The sequence below is a fragment of the Camelus ferus genome, chromosome 13 (assembly GCF_009834535.1).
Source record: "Camelus ferus isolate YT-003-E chromosome 13, BCGSAC_Cfer_1.0, whole genome shotgun sequence".
In the NCBI taxonomy this organism is placed as follows: Eukaryota; Metazoa; Chordata; class Mammalia; order Artiodactyla; family Camelidae; genus Camelus; species Camelus ferus.
The window spans coordinates 1,762,825-1,787,518 of record NC_045708.1 but is presented as its reverse complement, the minus strand read 5'-3'; the positions used below and the strand labels follow the sequence as shown (position 1 = coordinate 1,787,518).

General features: G+C 61.3%; 1 protein-coding gene across 3 annotated transcripts in view; it reads right to left on the bottom strand.

The window, feature by feature from the left end:
• Positions 1-7,513: 7,513 nt before the first annotated feature.
• PRDM16 (PR/SET domain 16) overlaps positions 7,514-24,694 on the bottom strand; it is a 310,820-nt gene continuing 293,639 nt past the window's right edge. For 2 of the 3 annotated variants that reach the window (XM_032494990.1, XM_032494991.1), the window contains exons 11-17: positions 22,995-23,164; positions 22,329-22,406; positions 18,082-18,251; positions 17,617-17,791; positions 13,717-13,953; positions 12,658-12,832; positions 7,514-11,442 (exon numbers count right to left, since the gene is read on the bottom strand). In XM_032494990.1, the coding sequence (XP_032350881.1) occupies positions 11,308-11,442; positions 12,658-12,832; positions 13,717-13,953; positions 17,617-17,791; positions 18,082-18,251; positions 22,329-22,406; positions 22,995-23,164 (1,140 nt within the window). In that variant the 3' untranslated portion in view covers positions 7,514-11,307. The remainder of the gene's footprint in view (positions 11,443-12,657; positions 12,833-13,716; positions 13,954-17,616; positions 17,792-18,081; positions 18,252-22,328; positions 22,407-22,994; positions 23,165-24,694) is intronic. The other variant, XM_032494992.1, reaches the window with a different exon arrangement.

Genomic DNA, 24,694 nt, shown 5'->3' with positions numbered 1-24,694 from the left:
ACTGGCTGGGGCTCACTGGAAGCCACCCACCAGGAGGAAGAGGCCGGGGGCACCCCAGGGGGACCCCAGGCCATTGGGTGGAGACCAAAGAAGGCCGTGTTTTAAGTTAACCCCAGAGTGAAGGCTGTTCTACACCTGATCTGATGGAGCTTTGAAACAAGCCTTGCAAAGACCAGGCTGACCTCCGAGTCAGTTAACTGCCTGTCGGCATGAAACCCAACATTCTTAAAAGAAGGCCAACAAAATCTAGGGTCTAGACAATTTAGCATTTACAGCCTCCAGCACCCAGTGAACTGTTAGTAGTCATGAGGGGAAGCAGGAACATGCGACCTATAAACAGGGGAAAAAGCAGCCAATAGAAAGAGACCCAGAAACGACGCAGGGGACAAACCAGCCGGTCAAGCAATTGAAACAGTCACTACAACTGTTCCAAGGATCTGAAGGAAGCCATGGACATAATCAAAAGAGAAAGTGTAGCGTGTGATGTATACAAAAGAGAAAGCAGAACACCGAATCAAATAAAAATTCTCAAGGCAATAGTATACAAGATACGAAATTTGAAAGGTGTATTGGATGGAGTTAACCGCAGATTAGACAAGACAGAAGAAACGCTCAGTGAGCTCAAAGACGGGGCGACCCCAGTTCTCCAAACTGAAGCATGAAGGGAAAAAGCCAGTAAAAAACAAGCAGAGCCTTGCTGACCTGTGAGATGATATCAGTAAGTGTAACCAGAGGCCCAAAGAGCGAAGGGGGAACGTTTGTTTAAAAAAATAATGGCCGAAAGTTTTCCTAATGAGATTAAAACCTCAAGCCCACAGATCCAAGAGCCTTAATGAACTCAAAGCTCACAAACACAAGGACAACCACACCAGGACACACGCCAATCAAACGGCTGGAAACCAGTGATGGAGGGAAAATCTCGAGAAGAACTGCCGACCCACCATCAGAAACACTGCAAGCTAAGAGTGCTGGAACAGCATCCTTAAAGTGAGGAGAGAAAACAAAACAGCCACATGTCCACAGCTAGCACAGACATCTTCCAGGGGTGCAAGTGAAATCAAGCTGAGAGAGTTCGTCGCCAGCCGACCCGCACCGCCAGGGGCTGAAGGAAAATGCTGAGAGATACAAATCCAGGTTTGCACAAGGTACAGAAGCCCTTTGGAAACTGTAAATACGTGGATAAATATGACAGGCCTTTTTTTTGTATGTGTGTTAAACAGATAATTTAAAAGATAATAGATTATTTAGAGCAAAAATAATAACAGTGCATTATGGAGTTTTTAACATATGGAGAAGTAAAACATAATAAAAGCAAAAAAATCAGGAGGAAAGTGTAGAGATACACTGTTGCAAATTTCACATAGTTTATGTGAGGTGATACAATGTCACCTAAGGGTAGATCCTAATAGACTGAAGAGAAGTCATTTGACCCGGTCTCACACTTAATGATAAAAGTTTCGGCAAAAGGGACTTGCTCATCCCGATGGTGGGAACCCGAGACGCCCTCCTTGCGCTCCGGCCCGCAGTAAAGCTGCGTGCTCTCACCGCTTCTGTTCAGTGTTGCTCCTGGCCAGGGCAATAAGGCAAGAAGCAGCAGCAGAAGGTCCACGTTTCGGAAAGGAAGATGTGCAGCTCTCTCTCTCTCTCTGACCTGAATGTGCGTGTAAATGATCCCAAAGAATCTGTACGTCATTGTGGATGAGCCCCTCCCCCAGGCTCTCCCCCATACAACCCTCGCCTCCCTTGATTCCCAGAGGAAACCACTGCTTTGAATTTGGTGTTTATCCACCTTAGGCACGTTTCTGCTCTTTTCCAACACACATACGTGGCCATAAACAGTCTCCAGTGTTGCTCCTTGAACTTTTAAACTCTGTGAATGGTATCGAGCAGAAGGCCTCTGGTCTCAGACTCCATGCTGGATGGGTGCTGGCAGGGCTCGGGCAGCTGAAGGTCGGAGGCTGAGCCCGCCCCAGATGCCTGCAGTGAGGCAGAGCTGGGAGCCCGCGAGCTGGGCCCGGGCAGGACATGGGCCCCTCTGCTCCTGCCCGGCTACCTCTTCCATCCTGGGTGGCCTAAGGGGGCAGGCACGGTGGGGGTGGGGACCCGCCTCGCCAGCCTGGGCTGGAAGTGCCTTACGGTGGTCCAGGGCCTCCAAGACTTTGAGCAAAGGGAGGGTGGGCAGGACAAACTTTTTGAAAAATCAGGTGAGTGTGTGTAATGAGCCTGCCTCTAGTTAGTTTTTAACAACTGAGTAGTTGTGTAAGAGCAGTGAGGATAGGGGACACTTCGTCCCCCCAGGCAGCTTCCTCAGGCCCTCTGCAGTCATCCCGCTCCCCCTGCTCCCAGCCCTGGACACCCCTGGGGCTGCCCCCCAGCCCTGCGCTCGGGCATCACGCCGCCCGCAGCCTCCTCCCCGCGCGCTGGTGGGCGCTCTGGCCGCATGTAAGCCATTGCTCCTTTACTGAGGTGGGGTCTTCCTTCCGTGGACCTCCTCCGAAGATTGTCTTCAGAGACCGAATACACAGAAAACGGCCAGCCAGGCGTAAAGCAGAACTCAGACCCCCGACCCACGATGGATGGGAACCAGCTCAGGCAACCAGACGAGAAACCCTGAATCAGTTGGCCCGGAACAGCCAGGCTTCATCAGTTCAGGCAGCTTCCCTAGGTTTTGTCCCTGCGCCCAACTCAGGACCAGACAGAGAAATCCCACTGTGCCCCCAGTCAGTCCCACGGGGTGCCCCAATTCTCATCAGTGCTTACAGCTCCCCCAGGCCCACAGCCCCCATCGGGGCACAGCCAGAACCTCCCCTTTTCCACCATGAAGCCCCTCAACTCCTCTGCCTGTTTTGGGGTCTCGCCAAACGCAGTGATGGTGGCCGACACCCTTGCCACATCGAGCTCGGGGTAAATGGCCTTTGCCTGCTCTCTTGTGCATATGTGTGTGTCCTTTAGTTCCACAGATCACACACTTGCTCACCGGTGGGTAACATATGTGTTCTGTCCGGCTCGACTACGATGAACAAAACCACTGAGAACATGGGGTGCAGATCTTCGCGGTGCTGGTGTCTTCTGCTCCCTGCATTTGCCAGGCTGGCGCCTGCTTTGAACCGGCTCTAAGGCTGGGTGGGCTCTGGGGTCCTGGGGGGCCACAGCCGGGTCCCCGGAGAGACGAACCAACTCCCTCCCCTGGGGTTCTGGGCAGGGCCCAGCCCCCTGGGGGGCCCCCCGCTGATGCTCGGCTTCCCCATCTTGTGACCGTGGACCTCCTCCCTCTCCGCCCTGGAGCTCTGGAGCAGACTACCTTTCCTGAGCGGGGTGTAAGTTTGGGGAGGACTTTGCCGGGCGGCGCTGAGCACGGCGCCTTTTTGGGAACCGCGGTCCCGGCTGTGGCTGGCAGCCCCTCCCACCCCAGAACCCCCTTCTGAGCATCTTGTTCTCCTGGGCACCACTCTCTGTCCCTCTGTCCCCACGAAAGCCAGCCTGCGCCTGGCCATTCTACCCCAAATTAGGACACTTAATGATTTTTGGAAGACTTAATGCTGCCCGGAGAAATAAAGTCAATGATTTTCAAAATAGCTTCCCTGCCAATAACCGACAGGCTCCCTTGGCCCAAAATGAATGTGAAGAGGAATTCAAAAGCATCTGTTTTCCCAGGAGACAGATTCCTCATTGATACATTTTCCTCCTCTTGAATTTCTCCCCCTGTTTCCAAAATGGAGCCTTCTCCTCGTCCTCTGTGCACAGAGCTGGGCTCCGGAGAGACAGAGTCTGCTTGTCGGCCTGTCCTTGTGTCTCGGTTCTCGTTTCCTCGGGTCCCCCAGACAATAGGGCTCTTATCCGATGGGCTCTTGCCTGAGGCTGCTCCTCTCCCCTCGGGGCTAACACAGAGAAAGGCTGCTGCACTGAACAAAGCTGGGAGGGCCGGCCCCCCACCGCACCCGCGACAGGAGCTCGGGGAGGGCGGGGTGGGCCCTGCTGGAGGCGACCTTCCATCTCTGAGCATGACTTTTGGAGGTGCGGCCATTCACTAGTTCTGTGATTTGCATCATCCTGCATCATCCGTCCTGGAGAACAGGAGTCTGTTTCCCAGAGGGAAGCCTTCCCAGTGTCTCTGTGCCCTGCGCTCCCGGCAAAGCCCACGTCGGATGAGGGGCGTCAGGTCTCACGGACATCGTCACACCAGCGAGGAAATCACCTTGAACTCTAAACAGCTGCCCCCAGCCACCCTGGCACTGGGACATGCACGTCACTTGCTGTTGTGAAGAAAGCAGAAAGACTCGGAGCCCCAGGTTTGGGGCTGGGGGTCCTGTTCCAAGATTGACGGTAGTTTCTTTTCTCTGGTGGCTACTGGGCACTTCTGTTTAGGGGACCCCAGGCTCATTCCATTTCGATTATTTCCCTCAGAGCCTGTTTAGACCCTTCAGAGGCACTGGGGGTCCCAGAATCCTTATAGGTTGCGTGAGGGCCCTTATAGCAGACCCTCCATCTATTCACCACCCCACCCATCCATCCCTCCCTCCCTCCCTCCATTCATCTGTCTGTCCATCCATCCATCCATCCATCCACCCATCCCTCCCTCCATTCATCTGTCCATCCATCCATCCATCCACCCATCCCTCCCTCCATTCATCTGTCCATCCATCCATCCATCCATCCACCCATCCCTCCATCCATTCATCCGTCCATCCATCCATCCATCCATCCATCCACCCATCCCTCCATCCATTCATCTGTCTATCCATCCATCCATCCATCCACCCATCCCTCCATCCATTCATCCGTCCATCCATCCATCCATCCACCCATCCCTCCATCCATTCATCTGTCCATCCATCCATCCATCCATCCATCCATCCATCCATCCATCCACCCATCCCTCCATCCATTCATCCGTCCATCCATCCATCCATCCATCCATCCATCCATTTGTTCCCTCATTTGTTTGTGCAACCTGCCTTCTACTGAGTGTGTTTCGAGCCAGTCTTTGGGGACAGAGAGGTAAATCAGGGCACTTTCCATCTTCGCAGCCCCAAGTCCAGTGCATGTGATAGTCTCTGATTTACACATGCAGGAGCCCCTGTATGTCTTGGGGGCTGAGACGTGGTCTGTTGGGAGAACTCTAAAGCTGTGGGGAGAAGGGGGTTGCCGCCCAATTTCTGACACATAAGCTTGTTTTCTTTTTGCCTCGTGCACCTCAGGGAGGGCCATGCTCCACTGGGGCGTGGGTGGGTTTTGTCAGAGAGGCATCTTGTCCGACCACTTTGGGAGTGGCCGCTGGGAGGATCAGCCGCTGGTGGGGGAGTCCTGGGAAGTGGGGAGCTCTCTCCTGTGGCTTGAGTGGGTGAGGGTGGCGTGGAAAGGGGGCGGGACAGGGAGCTTCAGGGATGGAGAGGAGGCTGGGGCCATGGGCCAGGTGAGAAGTTATCTGTGGGGCTGGTCAGGTGAGTCAGCTGTGGTGGTCTTGATAGTGAGCAGGTGTTAGGCAACAGAAACGTCACTAAATGCTGGGCTTTCCAAAGGAAGACCCACTTGGAGCAGCTGGAAGTCCAGCCTCCCATGTTGACTCGACTGGAAAGCTGCTGGTGTGGGGAGGACCCCCCCATCACCCCGAAACCCCCAGCTCAGGGTTTTTCAGACAAGCCCCCTCCACCTGGCACCCCCCAGGTGTGTCTGCCTCCAGGCAGGATGTGCCCTGAACATGCCCGTGTGTGAGGAGCTGGGGGTCTGCCAGCACGTGTGGCGGGGGGTGGGGGGCCCGGGAAAGGCTCAGGGACCCGGGGCAGAGGAGGACCACTTGCATGTGGCAGGTGAGGCTGGCCCAGGGGCTGCTGGGCTAGGGGACGCCTGAGTGACACCAGTTACCCTCTGTGTCAGCAGAAAGAGAGTTTGGGGCGCTCCCCGTTGGCTGTCTCCTGATTTGGGACGTGCCATTCGCCTTTTGAGGTTTAACCATCATTCAAGTCCTCTTGGTTAGAGCAGAATCAGGTTGGGGTGGGGGCAGGCCCCCTGTGGAGGCAGGTGGGCCTCAAGAAGGAATGCCTGGGTGCTCAAAAGTAGGGGCGCCCTGCGGGGGCTGGGTCTGCCTCCCCTTAGACCCAGGCATGTGCTCAGCCCCCGTCCACCTGGCCGGCACCCGGGGGCAGGCTCAGGCCCTGGCTGGGGGTGGTGTGAGGAAGGCGGGGACTGCTGCTGTGGACAGCGGGCCGATGGGCAGGTCCACCCCGAGGAAGGGGCCGACTGGGACTGGCCGAATGGGATGGGCTCCTCCACCCCCGAAACCCCATGGACGAGAGCTCATGGGGGCAGGCTCTGGGGGTAGGTACACTTGCGGGTAAGCACACCTTGGGGCAGGCACACTTGGAGGTGGGCACAGCTGGAGGGCGCCATGCCTGGAGATGGGCACACCTGGAGGAGGGCGCACCTGGAGACCACCACCCTCACTGCCAGGCCATCCAGGGCACGGGGTGCCTTCTTGGAACTTGTTCTTTTCTGGAAAACGGGAGCAGTTAAGGGCGCCCGTCCCGGTGGTGGTGCTGGGGGGTGGCTTCATGTGCACTGGAGCTGGAGCCTGTCACGCGGGGCTCTTGACCGACGCCGGGGAGCCTCACCACCAGCCACGCCCCAAGCCTGGAGTCTGGTCTCCCACCCCAGGGGCCGTGTTCTCCATCGGCAGAGCTCACAGGCACGGAGGCTTAGAAAAGCACACAGATTTATTGCATATCAATCTCATGTATAAATTCATTGTAGCATCGGAAAGATTACATTTGGTGTACAGTCCTAGTCTACAGCATCAACCTCAAAAATCAGCTTCTCCTAGGCTTCATCTTAAAGGGATTTCTCTACACAAGTACATTTGTCTTCCTCACAAGCATCGAAGTGAAACCAGCAGAATCCCTCTCGGATGACCCCCACGCCGCGTGTCTGTGTTCCGTTCTCCTCCCACTGAGGTCCCCGCGCCGTTTAAGCGGCGTGTCTTTGCCTCGGCAGTCCGCACGCCTGGCCTCGAGGACGCAGACCCTAATCACGTCTTCAGTAAGTGCATCTACGGGGTTTTCCTCTTCATCAGAGTTCCACAAACAGACACGATGATGGCCGCTAAACACACGTCATGCACAGTTTACTTGTAACAAGCAATTTACACTCGGGGGACACGGGACACACATCAGCCTCCTTCTCAATGTTTTTGTTTTTTTTTAAAAAACGTTATATGAAAACCAGACATGTACATTTGATTTCTTTTTCAACGCTATACAGTTCTAAAAGAAAAAAACAAAAACGAAGCCAAATCTGCAATGGCGAAGGACGACGCGGACGCTTGGGTTCGGCGTCTTACCAGCGTGTGTGCGCCTGCACTCTCAGTGACACGCTGCGACGCGGGGCTCAGGGTCCCTGGTCTGGGAGAGACAGCGAGGACGCAGAATACACGGAAAGGACCTTTCGCGTTGCTTTGTTCACAAGTGAATTGCACATTTGGAAACTCAAGCTGCCTTTTCATTTTCATTTCTTTTCTTTCTTTCTTTTTTTTTTTCCAAAAGTGGTAATATGAATCAGGGACAGAAAAGAACAAAACAAAAAACACCGGGACGGCAGGAGAAAAGGAGCGCTCCTTGGAACAACGCGAGGACGCCTTAGTCACAGTATCGCTCGTCGCTACAGACACAGTTTCATGGCTTTGAGACCCGGCTGACCTCCACCGACCAGGAGCAGCTGTGTCCTCGCGTCCCCAGCCGGGAGGGGAGCGAGGGGCCCGGCTCCCTGTCCATCACCCCGGGGAAGCAGCGCAGGGAGCTCTGCCCGGGGGCGCTGCCCCCTCGCCGCCCCCCAACCCCCCAAGACAGCACAGTGAATATAGCTCAGTAGGTTTCAGTCACTTGGGCAGGGGGACGGGGGCAGGGGTACAAGGTCAGGGGCGAGGGGCACCACAATCCAGTGCTTCGAGGCTTCGAGGCTGATACGAGTGATAAGTACTCGGGTAGGAGCTTTGCGGACGCTCACTGAGGAAGCAGCGGGGACAGAGGAGGCCACGGGCCCTCCGGGTTCCCAGGCCAGGCTCTGGGGCCGCAGAGCAGCTGGGCCGATCCGGGTCTGGACGGACTGGCTGCGTTCTTGGACTTGTGCAGGAACGCCACGTGGGCTGGGCAGTCTCTTAGGGTCACCCCATCCACTGACCCACACCCCAGGGTCCCAAGTGGGATGCGGGACCGCACGCAGGAATCAGGGGCTCCTGGGTCCTAGTCGTGAAGGGCTGGCTGGCCCCGGGCCCAACTTGATTGTTCCTGTTCCGGGCGTGAAAGCAGCAGGGGAGGGTGAGGGCCTGCGGGGGGCTGGGGGCTGCAGGGCGGGAGGGGAGGGTGAGGGCCTGCAGGGGGCTGGGGGCTGCAGGGCGGGAGGGGAGGGTGAGGCGGCCTCCTTTTGAATTTCTACGTGGGGGTAACTGTCAACAATCCAAAGAGGGACACAGTCATGGCTGGACCGAAGGGCCCTGGCCCTGGGCAAACCTGGCCCAGTGGGACCCTTGGTCTAGAGTCCTGACTCTGGCCCCACCCAGGGACACAGTGGGCGGCCAGACAGCCATCTGTTGCATCCACCCTCTGAAGCTGGAATCACGGGAGTCTCCGGCCCCACCCAGTCCCCTGGCTGATGCTGGAGCCTGGGGGCAGAGAGGGACCAGGAGGGCGGCTGGCTGTGGTCGGGGCAACGCTAAGCTCTGAGGCAAAGCTTCGCTGACGCACCAGGCAAAGGAAGTAACGCTCTCTGTCGGGGGTCCCGGGACAGACCCCGCCCAAACCTGCCCGGTGCTGGGCCGGGGGCCGCTGGGCTTGCGCTAATCACCTGGGGGGCAAACACAGGACTTAAAATGTGCAGCCAGGGTTCTTGGGGAAGGAAGGAAGGAGAGAGAGGAGGTCACGTTCAGGAAGACGGGCTGGAAAGGACCGGCCGTGAGGCCAACAGAGAAACCCTGAGGTGGACGGAAGCGCCGGCCGCAGGGAGAAGACACTCGGGCCTCCGCTGGCCCAAAAGTCCCGTTTTGGACAGAGTCATGTCGCAAAAGAAGCACACGCCTTACTCTTGAGCAGAAGAAGCATATAATTTGGGGGTACAGAACGGGGGTTCGGTGTCCGAGGTGGGCTTTTCAAAGGGGTCCCAGCCCCATCAGGGGGAAATAGGGACTCGCACACACCAGGCGGGTCCGGCCGGCGCGGGCAGGGTCGAGGACGCTTCTGGGGGGGGGGTGTGAGCAGCTGTGTTTGCGAATCCTCACGGGGGCGGCCTCACGGCCAGCTTCTCCACAAGCAGCTTCTCCAGCCGCCCCGAGGGCGACTTTCCAGCCTGCGCCCAGGCGCACGGGGCTCTCAGTCTGTTCCCTTGATTGGATTTGGGGAAGGCCGAAGCTCTCCCCCATGGGCTCCGCAGGTCTGTACCTGCTGCCCTCTGGGACCTCCCACCGCAAGTCTCCGCAATGAGCCTGACCTCCCCGGGCCCAGGTGGACGATTGTCTTGGCCCGGCGGAGCGACCGGATGCGTGGCTGCACCACAACCATTTGCATTTTCACACTCTTTTTTTAAGGGCAACTTGGGCAAATTATTTTCTATTCTTGTTGGGACGCCCTTCTTTTTTCTTGCAAACATTAAAAGAAATAAATAGAACACTTGTCTTAAATGCAAATGCAACTGAAACTCAAATTTAACAAAAACACGTGATTGTCTGGAAAACGGGCGGCAGGGGCGGCAGGGGCGGCAGGGGCGGCAGGTTTCGCTGCGGGGGGCACGCGGGGTATTTGGCACATTAAAGTCGCCCCGCCCCCTGGTTACGGATCACACAGCACACAACCTTATTACAAGGGTTTGGTCCTTCACTAGATCCTTATATTAACATTTCTTCACAATAAGAACGTCTAATGCCAAAATACTGTTAAGGAAAAAATAAAATAAGAAAAGAAATTAATTAGAAAAAATTACAAGTTATATACAGATTAAGGTAAATTCCATCAGGGAAAAAACACTACTCTTCGAAATTGGCCCCTAGGGGAATAATTTAAAGCCCACCCGAGTGGAGAAGCAGCCGGTCCCCGGGGAGGTGCCGGCGCTGCGCTGTCCTTGCTCTTTGCGGCGGGTCGTGTCTGGATGCCCTTCGTTCTGGAGCCGGGTCCCGCCCGCCAGGAACCCACACAAGGAGCGAGGCGGCAGTCGTGTCCTGGAGCCGGGGTCTCAGGTGCACGCAGAGCTCGGCCGCCTGGAGCAGGGGAGCCACGGGAGTGTGCCCCGCAGCGGCCCCCGGGATGCCCACTTCCTTCCGCCGTCCATCTGGTGGGGGTGGGTGAGGGCGGGGGTGCAGATCCGAAAGTGGCTGCAGGCTCGGCGGCACCGACCCCTCTGCCCTGGGGACCGAGCCCCCACTCTGACCTTCCCCAGACAATTGGGGGGCCTTGGTGGGGGCCACGGGCACGAACCACGTGTCACACACTGACAAGCACATCTCCGAGCCCCAGCCTCGGGCCGGCCCAGGACACCCTACCCAAGATTTCCGGGCACAGTCTGAACCCGCTCGCAGGAGTGGGCCCGCCCCCTCAGTGCTGCCTGGGGGCGCCCTGCGTCTCCTTGGCTTTACAAACAGGGTCGGGGATAGAAAATGTCTCCATCATCTACAAAGAACACCTCCCAACACTGTGCTGCTTCTCAGGCAGGTCTGGGTCTGCAAATAAGCTGAGATTTCAAAGCAATGCAAAATTACTTTTAAAAAACAATTTCCAAGTCACTTTGTGATTTTTTTCTTTTAAAAATACTGTCTATTTTTAAAACCACATGCTTAAATAGACTCTGTCATCAATAAGATTACCAAAAGGGCCGTTCTGGTCATTTTCACTATAAAAACCATCTGGCGACTCCCTCTGCAGAGCACACCCAGCTGCCCCTTCCCTCCCGGGACTCCACGCGGGCGCCCGGGGTGGCCACTGGCTTCAGTTCGGGACTCGGATCCCGCCCTCGCCCCTGGGTGGACTCCACGAGCAGCTCCCCTGCGCTGAGCCCCGATGGGCCTGTGCTGTGCCACCTTGGGCGCCGCTGTCCTCAGCGCCAGTTCCTGGAGAAGCTGAAGCCTTCCAAGGATGTCCGGGTTCTGGGTTTTCACTGGAGAAGTTCGAGCTGAACTGTGGTGGGGGGACAGGTGCTGAGGAGTGGCCACTTGGCCCCGGGCCGCACCGGCTCCCAGGCCCTCGCCTCCATCTTCCACAGCTGGGATTCCTGTTGGGATGTTGGGGGCCCGTGGTGGCCTTGCCTGGACTCTGACCCCAGCCCCTTCTGGGTCGGTCAGAGGTGGTTGATGGGGTTAAAGGCTCCAGACTCCGGTGTGGCTCCTGTGATGTTCAGCCAAGCGTCCAGAGGGCTCTGGGAGGAGGCGTGGAGAGACGTGTCCTCCGAGAGCGACAGCATCATTGCGTACGCCTGGCGGGGAGAGGACGAGGGTGCAGACAGGACAGGCTGTGAGCGGCGTGGGCCAGGGCCCTGCAGGCCCAGGCTGCTGCATCCTCGCCCCTCCCGGCCTCCCACACCCTCCGACTGGCCTCAGATCCAGACGTGCGGTGAGGGCAGGGCGCGGGGCCGGCCCGCAGAGGAGGCATTGGCGGTGGGAGGGCTGGGCGAAAGCAGGACCTCCCCTGGGCCCCTGTGCAGAGGGCGCCAAGACGCCCGGATGGCCAGGGACCTTGTGCAGGGGCTCCCTCAGCCTCTCGGGGCCACACCCTCCTTTGCAGAAACTTCCCCACCCCCGTGATCAGCACGGATTCACCCTGCTCTTTGGAGGGACTGGGGACTGCTAGACCCTCGTCAGCGAGGCTCAGGCCCTGCCTGGTGGGGCCTGTCCCGCTTGGACTACCACAGTGACAGCACAAAGCTATTTCGGGGAAGCCGCCTGGAGCCCGGCTTCGTCCGCAGGGTGTGAGTGGACGGAACGCCGGCTGCTCAGAGCAGGCAGGGGCAGACCAAGCCCACCCACGTTAACACTCCGGACAGGATTAGTAAGAAGACAAAGACAGACACACAGACGGTTTCGCTGAGACTCGGGTGGGCTGCAGGTGGCTGAGTGAAACCCCCGCCCCCCCGACTGGGGACAAGCAGGAGGCAGGTCCTGCGGAACCTACACCGAGGGGCCTGGGTGAGACGTGCCGGGCCAGCCCGTTGCCCCGCCGACCCGCTCACAGCTCCTGCTTGGAATCGGTGACCCCGCACGGGGCAGTATCCCCCAGGAAACCCCTGGCCTGCCATCACTCTTGCTCGGGTCAGAGGTGGAGGGAGGCCGTTGCAGCCGCGAGGGCAGGACACCTGCTGGCGGGCACCTCCCGCCGGGGGCGTGAGCACAGTGACCCATGTGTCCGTGAACACTGCAGTGGGGGGGGGGGGGCTCCCAGGTGAGGGTCCGGCTTGTACTCATCTGCCCTCGACCTCTCCCTGCCCTGCCCGTTTGCGGGACACTGGGGTCACTTGGGGTCTCTCTAGCTGATGCGATGGGCACAGGAGGGCCACGGTGGGTCCTGGGAGTCCCCCAGGCAGGCATGGGACGGCCACAGTGAGAAGCGGGCTGTCCCTGGTGGAGGAGGCGCGGCTGGCGCCTGCCGTCCAGCCTGGGAAGGGGGATGGGGGTGGGCTCTGGCGGGTACCTACCTGGTTCTTAGCCTGCCTGTACAGGGTCTGTTTTAAAGCCTCAGAATCTAGAGTGGAATTAAGCACATCTTTAACTTCAAATGCTTCCTCAGCTGCTCTGCGGAGATCCAGCCCCTTCCCAAAAGTCGGCATCGGCTCCAAAGCTAACAGGCCGCCTGGTGGCTCCTCAGCACACCTGCACCAAGGACCGGGAGGGGGCCTGCCGTTAGCTGGCCCGGCCTCTGGCCACCTCTCCGACGCCCCATGGCTGGCACTGTGCCTGCATGCACGCCACAGCAACTCCAAGAGCCACATGCACAGGGAGACAGACACACGGACACACGGACACCTGGACAGAAGTCACACGATGCAGGAGCCACAGATGGAGGGCAGGAGGAGGTGAGTGCGTGCACACACACTGCAAGCGGCAGGCAGGGCACCCGGGTCTCCGGGGATGGAGGATGGGAGGAGGGCCTCGGGTCCACAGAATCTGGGTGGCTCTGGAGGAGCCCGGGGCTCCCTCTCCCAGGACCCATGGGTGCAAGGAAGCGGACCATCTCCGGAGGGCCTCCTGGATCTACGCCCACCCCCTCCCGCAGGGGGGTGCTGGTAGCATCCCTGGTGCCAGAGGTAGGTGGCGAGCAGTCAGGACATGAAGGAAGAGGCTCTGGCCCACCAACCCCCAAAACTAGGGGTGGCTCAGCCCCTACCCCACACAGCCTGCAGGAGGCCAGAGGTCACAGCACTGGCCTGACGGGCAGGTCTTCCGCAGGGGCCGCGGGTCTAGGACCAGAGCCCTCTCAGCCTTCCCCTCCCCGGCTCTGCTTCCAGGCCTGGGTAAGTGTGCATGCGTGTGCACGTGTGTGTGAGAGTGTGGGGGGCTGGGGCCCTGACCCCTCTCCTCGGGCCTGGCCTCACCCTGGCCGCACACAGAGGTCCCTGCGGCAGAAATGCCCGCTGCAAGGGCGGGCAAGCCCATCTGGAGGACGGCGGGCTCCCGACGGAGGTCGCCCCCGGGATGCTCGGCCCCTCCCTGCCTGGGGCGCCCAGCATGCGAGGCCCGCAGAGGCCGGTGCCCACCTTCGGGTGTGATCGAAGCCCACGGCCAGGGGGGCGGGCGGCTCCTCGTCCTCCTCGTCCTCGTAGGCGCCCTGGGGCTCGGGCGTGGGGGACACGGTGTCGTCCTGAGACTTCCCGGCCAGGCTCTCCTCGTCATCCTCCTCCAGGTCCTCCTCCTCCTCCTCTTCCACGTCCCCCGGCTTCCCGCGGGCCAGGCCCGGGCACTGGGAGGCGCCGTCCAGGTCCTGGACCTCTGGCCTGAAGTGACACGGGAGGGAGTTGGCTGCAGACCCCAGAGGCCAGCGGCGTGGCTTCAGGTGGTTTGAACTCCACTGCCCTCCACCCGACGGCCTTCCCGCTGCCTTCGAAGAGAGCCTGCCTTCCCGGTCACTAAGCTCGCAGAGCTGCGGTCTGGAGCGGCTGGTTTCCGCCCTTGGCCTCAGCCGCCATCCTTGTGGTTCTGGAAGCGAAGGGAGCCTGCTGGAGGCAGAGCACAGACCGCTCGGCAGCGTGAACACGGGCTGTTCAGGGGCTTGGGGAAGGAAGTCACGGCCCGCCTGTGGGGAAGGGGGCCCTGGGCGCGGGCGCTCGGGTCGGACCCCGCACGAGGAGCACAGGAGGTTTGCCAGCCCAGCCCTGACGGGTGCTTGCTGCCCCCCGCCCGCCGTGAGGGTGTGAGGACGGGGCGGCCCCAGGCGAGGGACCCTCTGCAGATGGAATGTCTGGGGTCGAGGGTTCTGGACATCCAGGGCTGGGCCATTGTCAGCAGTGGAAGCCGCCAGGATGAGTGTGCTTCAGAGGCTGGGGGAGTGTCCCCTGCAGCCCAGACCCCACCTCATCTCCCGTGGGGTCACTGCAGCCGGGAGAGCCTTTCTGACTCTGGGTCCTTGTATTGAAAGGGAAAGACAAGCAGAGAGTGGGAGGGAGGGTGCAGTCCTCTCAGGAAATGTCACTGGGGTTCGTCTGATTCGTCTGCAAGCCTGGGACCAGGTGCCATGGCCAAAGGTGGGCTGGGCCTGAAGCTGCCTGGGCAGGTGGGTGGAGGGGATGGGGAGGGCGAGGCTCACGCTTACTGAGTCCGAGCTCTGAGTCCCAGACCCGCTCCTTCCTGGACCTCCCACGGCCCGCAGGAATTAGCCCACTGCTGTCGGGGAGACTGGAGGCCCTGCTCGGGTCATCGGGATGAGGGGGAGCATCCTCTCTCAGTGATCGCTGCCTCCAAACGCAGGGGAGGACCGGGGCTGGGGAGACCCCGACGGCCCTGCTCTCAGCCGCCTGGCCTTTGCTTCCTGCTTCTCCACGGGGGAGTGTACGGACGCCGACAGTCCTCCCGCCCTCCAGGACGAGCAGAAGCCTGCCCTGCTTCCCGGGTCGCTGGGCGCCCGTGCTGGTCACTGGGCACACGCCCGTCCACCGGGGCGAGGCCCACGGGGCCGGGTCTGGCCTCCGTTCCTGGGTCTCGATAGGGCCCCCTTGGGCGGGGCCTTGCCTTTTCGGAGCCCACGCCCTCTGGGCGACCTGAGAACAGCCCCCACGCTGAAGGCTGATGAACAGCACAGGTGGGGAGCCCAGGCAGACGGGGCTCCGGTCATGTTCGGAGCCGTGTGTGTGGCTGCTGCGCGGGTCAGCCCTCTGTGGGAGCAGGGAGTCTCTGTGCTCCCAGCCCCACCCGCACAGAGGGTCTGCTCATCCGTAGGAGGCCTGCGTCCAGCACCAGTGCTCAGTGGCTGGGGTTGGGGGCACAGAATAGAGGTCTGGCTGGAGACAGGTGCAGACAGAGAGGACACAGGGTGACTGCCAGGCCTCCAAACAGCTGCTCGGATGCGGGGGTGTCCCCAGGGCCACCATCACAAAGCATCACAGCTCAAACAGGCCTGGAGTCTAGACGTCTGAGGTCCAGGCGTCACAGGGCTGGTTCCCTCGGGGCCTGGGGGACAGAAGCCCTCCCAGGCCTCTCCCAAGACTCCGGTGGTTTGTGGCCACCCTTGGGCTTCCTTGGCTTGTAGACGCATCCCCTGACCTCAGCTTCACCTTCACGTGGCATCTCCCGGGGTGCGTGTCTGTGTCTAGAGTTCCCCTTTTTATAAGGACATCGGTCCTATCGGCTATGGGCCACCTGACTCCAGTAAAACCTCATCTTAACTTATGAGTTTTGCAGAGACCCTCTTTCCAAATAAGGTCACACACGGAGGTGCTGGAGGTTGGGACTTCAACGTGGGAATTCTGGGGGTACGATTCAGCCCAGAAGTTTATGCCTGTGCGGGGCCAGGAAGCCTGGCAGACCCTGAATTCTCTAGCTCTGGATGAGAACCAGATAACGTTAACACTGGCCCCAAACAGAACTCTCAATATCCTACCACTTATGCACATTAGTGGACAGATGTCAACTGTGACCGTGGTTCCCATCACGATGTGGTGGCACCTGCAGGGGGCTCCCAACTCCCGGGATGAGCCAGGACGGGCCATCTGGGAGCCGGGGCTTGTGGCCCAGCTCTGCTCCAGGCTGTCTGGGTGGCAGGGGCCAGCCTGCTGTGTCTGAGCCGAACTTGCTGCCCCACACCCCGGGGGCCCTGCTTGAGATGCTCTGCTCCCCGGGTTGGGGTGGTACCACCCCTTTCCCCTCCCAAGGACGCGCCTCTGTCCTGGTGGCTCTCCTGGAGTGTCCTCCTGGTGGCTGAGAGCTGGGCCTGCCACCAGAGCCCAGGGCGTGGGAGCCCTTCCGGTGCTCCCCCTGCCCCACGGAGGACGCCCCCACCACATCCTTGTTGGGTCTCCTCTGGCTTTGCTGGGGGCAGGAAGCCACAGTCCAGGGGACGGCCTTTAATAAGCGGGATGTGCCTCGTGGCCTGGCCGTGGGCTTCAGTGAGGCCTGGCCCCGGGTGCTCAGGTCTGTACTGGGCTAACAACGGACAGCTCTCGGGTGGAGCCACAGGGCTGAGGAGGATGGACAGGGCTGCAGAGCAGGAGGCTGCTCCGGGATCCAGATCTCCGCTGCCCAGCAGGGTGGGGCTCTGGGAGGCACAGCCCATGCCAGCCTCTCCCACCGACCCCTCCTCTGAGCCCACCTGGGGGTCAGATGAGGCCTCCCCTCTCAGGGCACGGATTTAGGGCTTAGAAGAGCCAGGAACAGTCCAGGTGCCACATCTGTCTGTCGATCGGACAGGTCTTCCCAGTGCCCTGCTCTGCCCCCGGGAGAACCCGTGAGCGGGAGATGCAGCCGTCCTGGGGGAGGCAGGGTGTCTGGGGGGTGGGGAGGGCCCCGAGCTCCAGGGGACGGCGGGGGCCCTGGCTCTGGGCTCTGGGCCTGCCTGTGAGGCTGGAGCAAGGCTCCGCCTTCTCTGGGCCTCCTTTCCGTCTGCAGAATTAGGGGAGCACATCCCTGAGGACTCTCGGAGTTTGGGCGTCTCTGATTCTCGGGTCAGCGGAGCCTTGGGAGGGAGGTTACGCACAACACCCTCCACCCTTAATGAAGTCCTTCACTTTCCCGTTTTGTGTGTGTGTGTGTGTGTGTGTGTGTGTGTGTGTTTAAAGGGGCAGTGCTCTTAAGGGACCTTTCATGCCTCGGATGAAGTGAGAATGTTCTCAAGTTTCAGGGCTGTGGCAGAGCTCCTGGCAGCAGCCCTCACCTGGCCGGTGTTCTGCCGCCCGTCTGTCAACATCCAGGCCAAACCGGGCTGTTTCCTAAACGGCCCCCGTGCCGGCGCTGCACCGAGCGTGTGACACACACCGCCACACACACAACCGGTCGAGGGTGCTCGTTCTGATCCCTCTCAGGTGAGAGACTGAGGCAGAGGGGGTGGAGCGGGCTGCAGAGCGCGTGTGCCTGCCCTCTGCAGGCCCCCCCCCCCCCCGCTCAAGCACCAGGCGGGGGCACCTGTCTGGGCGTGACTGTACCCCCGGGACCCAGGAGGGGCGTCTTACCGTTTGTCTGTTCGTGATGATGCTTGGTTCATCTCGCTGTTGGCGATGAAGTTTCTGATTTCAGAGAAATACGAGTCTTCCTTCTCGTCTAAAAGTGCGTGGTTGTCCGACTCGGAGGTGGGGGAGGAGGCGCCGGTCCCCAGGTGGTTCGTGAGGACCCCGGAGTGCTGGCTCACTGCGGGGTGCGGGAGCATCAGAGGAGGTGCGCCCTGCGGAGCCCCTCCCTCCGGGGCACACGGGGGTGGGGTGGTCAGCCGGGCGAGGAGGGTGCGTGTTTGGGGTGCTCCCAGGGAACCCACTTCTTAGGAAGACCCGCGAGCACGAATTCTCCTTGATGAAAACGAGTTGAGGGGCGATGCTGGGCTGTCCTGCGGGACTGGCGTGTCTCCCTCCTCCGTCCTCTGCCTCCCCTGCCCCGCTGCCCACCTGGCGCCCCGCCCCCCGCTGCCCCGCCCCCCAGCCCACCTGGTGCGTGCTCGTGCTCATGCTTCTTGAGGTGCCGGTCCAGGTTGGTCTGCTGCCCGAAGCACCGGTTGCACAGGTGGCACTTGAACGGCTTCTCCTTGTTGTGAATGTTCCGGACGTGCCGCTGAAGGTTGGAGGAGATGCTGAAGGACCGGTCGCAGTACTTACACCTGGAAGACACGGGTGCTCAGAGGAACCCGGCCGGCCGCGGGGCCTGGGTCCTGCACCCCTCCCCAGGCCTGGCGGAGACCCCTGCCCACGCGGTTCCCCTGAGGCCGCTGGCTCACAGCCAAAGCAGCCCTAGGAAGCAGGTGCCCCCCTCGACTCCTGGGCGCTGGGCAGCTTCAGAATGTGCTCCCCGCTGGCAGAGGGGACGCTCTGGGGGCTGAGCCCCCAGCTGTGCGTCGGGGGGACCCTCCAGCCTCTCTCAGCATCTCCCGCCCTCTGCTGTCTGGGTCCCCCAGCGCGGAGGCCGGCCGGAGGCGGAGGCCTGATGGTCTGTGAGCAGAGGGTGACATGCTCCTGGCAGCCTCAAGGGGGCAGCAGCGCACCAGGAAAGATGCTCCGGGCCAGTTTTCCCGGGAAGGAGGGGCCCAGACTCCCCGGCAGAGAGACCCCCATCCTGGCACCGGGAGGGCGAGGAGGGCTGGCCTGGTCCTGGCCCCTCTTAGCGGTCCTCGGGCGGACCCTGTCTCCCTCGGGGCCTCAGTTGCCAGTCCACGAAGGGGCGTGGGGCTGCCTCGAGTCTCCAGCATCCTCCACTGCCCTAAGGTCAGGGGGCTCTCGGCCCTGCCCCATCAGGCTGCCTCCTGCACACGGACCCCCTGCGGCTGAGGGCACCACCAGCCCCACGTGCCCACGTGATCTTTGTGCGTCTCCGCAGGGGCACCCGCTGCCAGCCTGCACCACGAACTTGGGAGATGGGAGAGAGACGCGCCTGCCTCCAGACGCTTCGGGTGCGTCTGTCAGAATGCTGCCTGGACGTTCCGAGCTCATCGAAGCAAAGCGCTCACTGCTGGGCAGCTGCCGCGGGGAACAGTCTGCCCCGGGGCAGGTCCCCCTGGGTGTGGGGCCTGTGCGGGGCACGGCCTTCACGACCACAATCGGAGGCCCTGAGGTCCGGGAAAGAGAGGGTGATTCCCCCGCTTTATAAAGTGAGGGCCCGACGACACCGGCACCGAGAAGCAAGAAGCAGAGGGATGTGTAGGGGGACATGGGGTGCGGAGGACCCGCAGCTCCACAGACGGCACTGCCCCCCCGGCGGCAGGAGTCCAAGCACAGGCCGGACAGCTCACTGCGGGCACTCCCCGTGCCGTGCGTCCAGCTGGGCCACGGCAGCAGGACTCTGGCTGGGGGCTCTGGTGCGCACGTGTGTGCGCGGGCAGCAGGGCGTCAGCATGGGAGATAACGTTCATCCAGGGGGCGTGCACACCGAGCCTGCCCTTCCTGTTTCTTTGGGAACGCAGGACCCTTCTGCCAGCTCTGCCAGCGGCTGTGCGCGAACTCGGAGCAACGGGGATGCTGAGTGCAGAAACGGGGCTGGGAGAGGAGCTTGGTCACAGACCTGGCGTTCCCTCTCCAACCTCCGCGGGGCGGGCAGGGGCCAGGGGGTGGTGGGCAGCCATGCATTCAGTTTGGTCACAGAGTCCTGAATCTGGCCCTCTCCTGGTTCTAATCTAAATAAATGACCCAGGGAAATGCATTTGAAATTTAGGGGAGCGGTGAGCCCAGGGCTGCGAGGGAGCAGGGTTCTCCAAGCAGCTGGGATTTGTGTTGTAAATAAGCTGACAAGTGGCTAGTGAAATTTATGGCTGTGCTGTGTAAAATCACACACCGTCGCGCTCCGACAGGAATGAGAGAGCACAGACTGGCCGGCCCGGGGACCTTGCCGTGACCGCGTCTCCGCCATCCTGGGGAAGCCAGCCAGGGTGTGGGGAAGGTGACACGGCCCCGGGTGGGCGGCAGCGTCCTCCCGGGACCCAGTGGGGCCATACCTGCCATCACAGGGAGAAGTCTTTTGGGAACTGTGAAAGCCGGGAAAGGGAGAAAGAAGAGACTGTGAAACCCAGCCCCGATCATAAAACCAACAAAGGAGGGACACGTATGTGCCACTCGTAGCCCCGATGGCAATGGTGACGGGAACTTGCTGGGGCGCTATGGCGTAATTCAGGCAGCAGGACGGGAGCCCAAAAGGAAATGAACGGCAGGTGGGGAGGCAGCATCCTTAAGCCAGAACCCCAGGTCCCACCAGGAGCCCACGGCCAGCCCACGGGCACCCGCGTCGAGTGTGGCTCAAGGTCCCCTGGCAGCAGCCTGCAGGGTCCTCTGAGCCTGGCTGCCAGGACAGGTGAAGGAAGCAGCCTGCCTCACTCCCAGGCCAATTTCTAAATTTCTCCACCCGCATCTCAACAAGCCCTACGTGCTGGAGCTTGAAGAGATGGTTCCCAGTCCACGCGAAGATCTGTGAGCCGGGAGAAGCCGTCAGCAGGTGGCCGTGGGCTCGCCGGCCGGAGGTTTGACCTCCCCTCTAGGAAGCACCCATCTCACTAAAGGGTCTTTCTTTCCCCACATCAGGGCTTTGAGACACACCCTGAGGGACTGTAGATGATCTCAGGCCAGGACTTAAAAGGAAGCACATTCCAGTGTCCAAGCACCCAGGACAGCGCGCGAAGAGCCCTGCTCCCTCCTGCCTGTGAGGGCCCCACACAGCCTGGCCTCTCAGGGCGCACACGTAGCGCACACGCAGCGCACACACGTGGGCGCCGGGCAAGCAGTTTTAATCAGCGTTTCCTGGGGGGCCTGGCCTGTGCCGGCACCGGGTTCTGTGGACCCAAGGGCACGTTTTCCTCCTCCAGCTCAGGCCCCTCTGACTCCCAGAGCGAGCCAGGGAGCCCGGTGACGTCACCAGCAGCCACCGCCCCCAACCCCTCACGGCAGGGCTGCCCCGAGCCAGATCAAGGCAGGATTTGCAACACAAACTTTCAGAGTAATGGTTACTCAAGTCGACTCTCATGAGATTGGAAAAAGCACAAGAAATAGATGATAATTAAATCCTATAAACACGGCCCTGACCCCTCCCCGTCCCCCCAGGGGGTTCTCACACACGACACTGTCCAGAAGTCAGTTCTCCTTACAGAAAACACTCACGGCTCATTTTCGGGGAGGGAACTGGGCCACACCAGCCTTGGTTAAGTTGTAAGCCACTTTTTGAGGGGAAGGGCAGGGGCTGTGTGTCGGGGACGGGCTGAGGGCACTGAACATAGAACAGGTAAGTGACGTGTATCCAGCCAGGACAGAACACAGCTCGTGATGGTCGGTGGGTGGGGCACGGGGACGTGACACCTGCAGGGGTCCCATGTGGCTGCCCTTCCCAGGGAAGGGGACACTCCCAGTCTCTGGGGTCAGTGGGTGACTCTGAGCTCTGTGTGGCTGGAGTACAAGGATTTTTTGCTGCCAACGTGAAACCACGCCAAACCCCTGCCTCCCAACGCTGCTGCCCACCAGACACACCCCAGGATGCTATCTCGGCCCGGAACCAGCATTTCCCCACGTGCTTCTCGGTCGCCGTCTCCTGGGACTCCCAGCCCTACTGGGCGGTGCCCTCAACTCCTCCTGCCCCACAAGGGCCTCAGAGACTGAGGTGAAGGGCCGCGGCGTCATGTGTGCTGGGATCCTGGGCAAGTCAGGGGCGTCTCTGAGCCTCAGGCTCCGAGTCACTGAGACAGTGACGCCATCACTAGTTGTGAACACGAAATGCAGTGGCTCTCAGTCCCCCATCTCTGGCTGCATCTCTGCAGGCGGGAGCCCAGGCACCGAGGAGTGAGGTGCGGGCAGACCCCGCTTCTGTCCAGAGTGGTCGGGGGACATGGGCGAGTCCCTCGTGACACCCACGTTCACACAGAGCCCCTTTCCTCCGGGACGGGCCCACCCTCATATTTTTGCCTGACGCGCCGGCCCTGGTCCCTGCCCTGGGTTAGGTCAGTGATGGCTGTGGCTGGGCTGGGTGCGGGTGAAGCTGATCACCCCCGGCCTGGCTTCCACTCCCCTTGCCCTGAACCCCCTGCTCTGGTCAATGCCCCCGCGGCAGGTGGGAGGGTCCCCTGGGTCAGCCTCATCTTTGCAGAATCCCAGGGCACAGAATGGCTCTGGGGCCAGGAGGGAGGGACCCAGGACATGGCCCGAGCTCGCTGTCTCCCACCCGCCGCCCTTCCCGCAGTGGTGGTGGGGGGCCCGGAGCCGGCTCCCACCTGTACGGCTGCTCCCCTGTGTGCGTCCTCAGGTGCCTTGTGAGGTTTGCTGAGCGGGGGAAGATCTTGCCACAGTACCTGCGGTGGGGGGGAGGGGTGCCGTCAGAGACTCAGGCGCTTCCTGGTACCGCTCCTCCAGCTGGGGACCGGGGCCCGAGTTCATGCCCCTGGGGGGTAGGTGGCCTGGTTGCACATCCTGGATTTCAGTCTCTCCTCAGCCCCGGAGCCCAGCGGAGGCTCACAGGGAAGCCCGGCACGCACTGCTGGGCAGATAGGACTGTGGCCAGTCCCGACCTGTCCCAGGGCTGTGCCCCCGCCCCACGGAGTGTCTCAGCCCGGAGCCCAGCCTTGGCCAAGCCGGCAAGGACCGGCTCGCACAGGCCTGCGCAGCAGGGGACGGACATGTCTTCCCACCCACCCCCAGAGCTCTGGTCACACACTGACCGGCACCCCGCAGCCTCCGGCGGCCCGAGTTCCACCCGGCCGGCCAAGGCTACCTTCTCTCGCCCTCACAGGAGCTCAGCTTGGTGGGGGGCACATGTATATTTCCAGGCGTGACCTCGGGGGACAGCGGGCCATTTGCTGCTAGCACGCTGCACCCTCTGGCTGGGACCGCAGTGCAGGGCCACCGGCCAGCGTGGCTGCCCCAGGGTCTCAGGGCCTCACCTGCACGTGTATCGCTCCTTGCCCTTCCTGAGGATGGGGTCCGAGAGCGTCGGGGGCGGGGACCGGAAGTTGAAGGGGTGGTGGGAGAGGGGCTGCAGGGAGCTGCCGGAGTCCGCCTTCATGGCTGCGAAGCTCTCCAGCTTCTCCGTCATGGTCTCGATGGCAGACATCTGTCGGCGCGAGAGCGGGAGAGGCTGTGGGACTCTCCGCGAGCTGCCACCTCTCCTGGCGCGTGTGGACCCACGCACAGGCATCTGAGGCCCTGGACGACTGCCCGGGAGGTCATCGGAAGCAGTCTCCTGGCCTCCTCTCGGCCGCTGAGCGGGCCCTCCCCTTCTGCGGCCAGCCCCGCGCCTGTCCCTCCCGGAGCCCCGTCGTAGTCGGGTCTGGGCGGGGGCTGCCCCTGGCTTCCACTGGACAGCCTCCCCGTTGGTGAGACACAGGAGACCGCACAGCCCCTTACTTCGAGGGCGCTGCTGGCTGGGCCTCTGGCCAGCACTGCTGGATGGCTAGTTTGGGTTAAAGACAGAATTTTACCTTTTTTTTAGTTGTGAAATGTCAAAAAGTTCCTGACTCTCAGGGTGGGACTTGGCTCAGGCGCCTGAGGCACCACCACCACCTGGTGGCAGCAGGCCGTCATTGCAGGCAAAGTGCCGAAAAGGAGTCCAACAGCCTCAGACTAGACCCCACTACCCGAGCCTGGGAGCGATGGAGCCAAGGTGACGCAGCACACGGCCACGTGGACAAAGGGGCTGCCTCTCTGCTCCTGGAGGGGCCAAGGGCTCGCCTAGGGAGGGGAAGGAGCTGCTCTCTCGGGGCATTGGTCACCTCCACCCGGTGGGCACGGCTCTGATCGGAACCCCAGGCTGCGCCTGCCCCAGGGGCCTTGGGGCTTGTGGACGGCAGAGGGGACGGGGCAGCATGGGCCTCAGCTGCACTTCTCTGCCCGAGAGAGCCCTCGGCAAGCCGGGCCCCGGGGCAGGCTGGGGTGGGACCAGAAAAGGAAGAGCTGTCATTGCGCCCAGGGTCCCTCAGGGTTTAGGCTGGCAAATAACTGGCTACAATAAAATGCCAGAAAGGGGTTAGGGAACAGAAAGTGTGGCCTTTCCCTTGACCCCGGGCGGCTGCCTGGGCCCTGGTCAGCTCCACCCGGCGGCAGGGGTCGGGGCTCGCCACCCCCGGGGCGGGCACGCTCCCCCATCAGATGCTTCCAGCTGGGGTGGCCCTCCCCATGCCCACAGAAGACGGGCAGAAACTGCCCTGCCCCTCAGCCGCTGTCCAGCCTTCCACTGGCCCCTCCACGGCCCAGGGACCTGCGCACACTCTGCCCGCCTGCCTCTGGGGCTCAGTTTTAGCCACAGCCTTAGGAGGCTCTGGGACTCGCCACCACCCCAGACTCCCCAGGGCCCTGGGGAGGTTAAGCGCAGTGACTCAGCAGGACCACCTCACCCTGCACCCCAGGAGCTGCACACCTGCATGTCAGACCTCAGAATGGAAGGCCCTGTCATGTCCTACCAGGCAGCTGACTGCACGGACTGACGTCTAGGCACAGTGATGACCCTCAGACTTTGTAAGAGGCCACAAGTTCTCCTGTCCGAGTGATGGACTGACCTCAGATCATTTAACCAGGTGACTTAGTAGTCCTCTGTCCAGCCCCCACCCCTGGCTCTGGGCCCACGGGCAGGCAGCGGGGGTGGCAG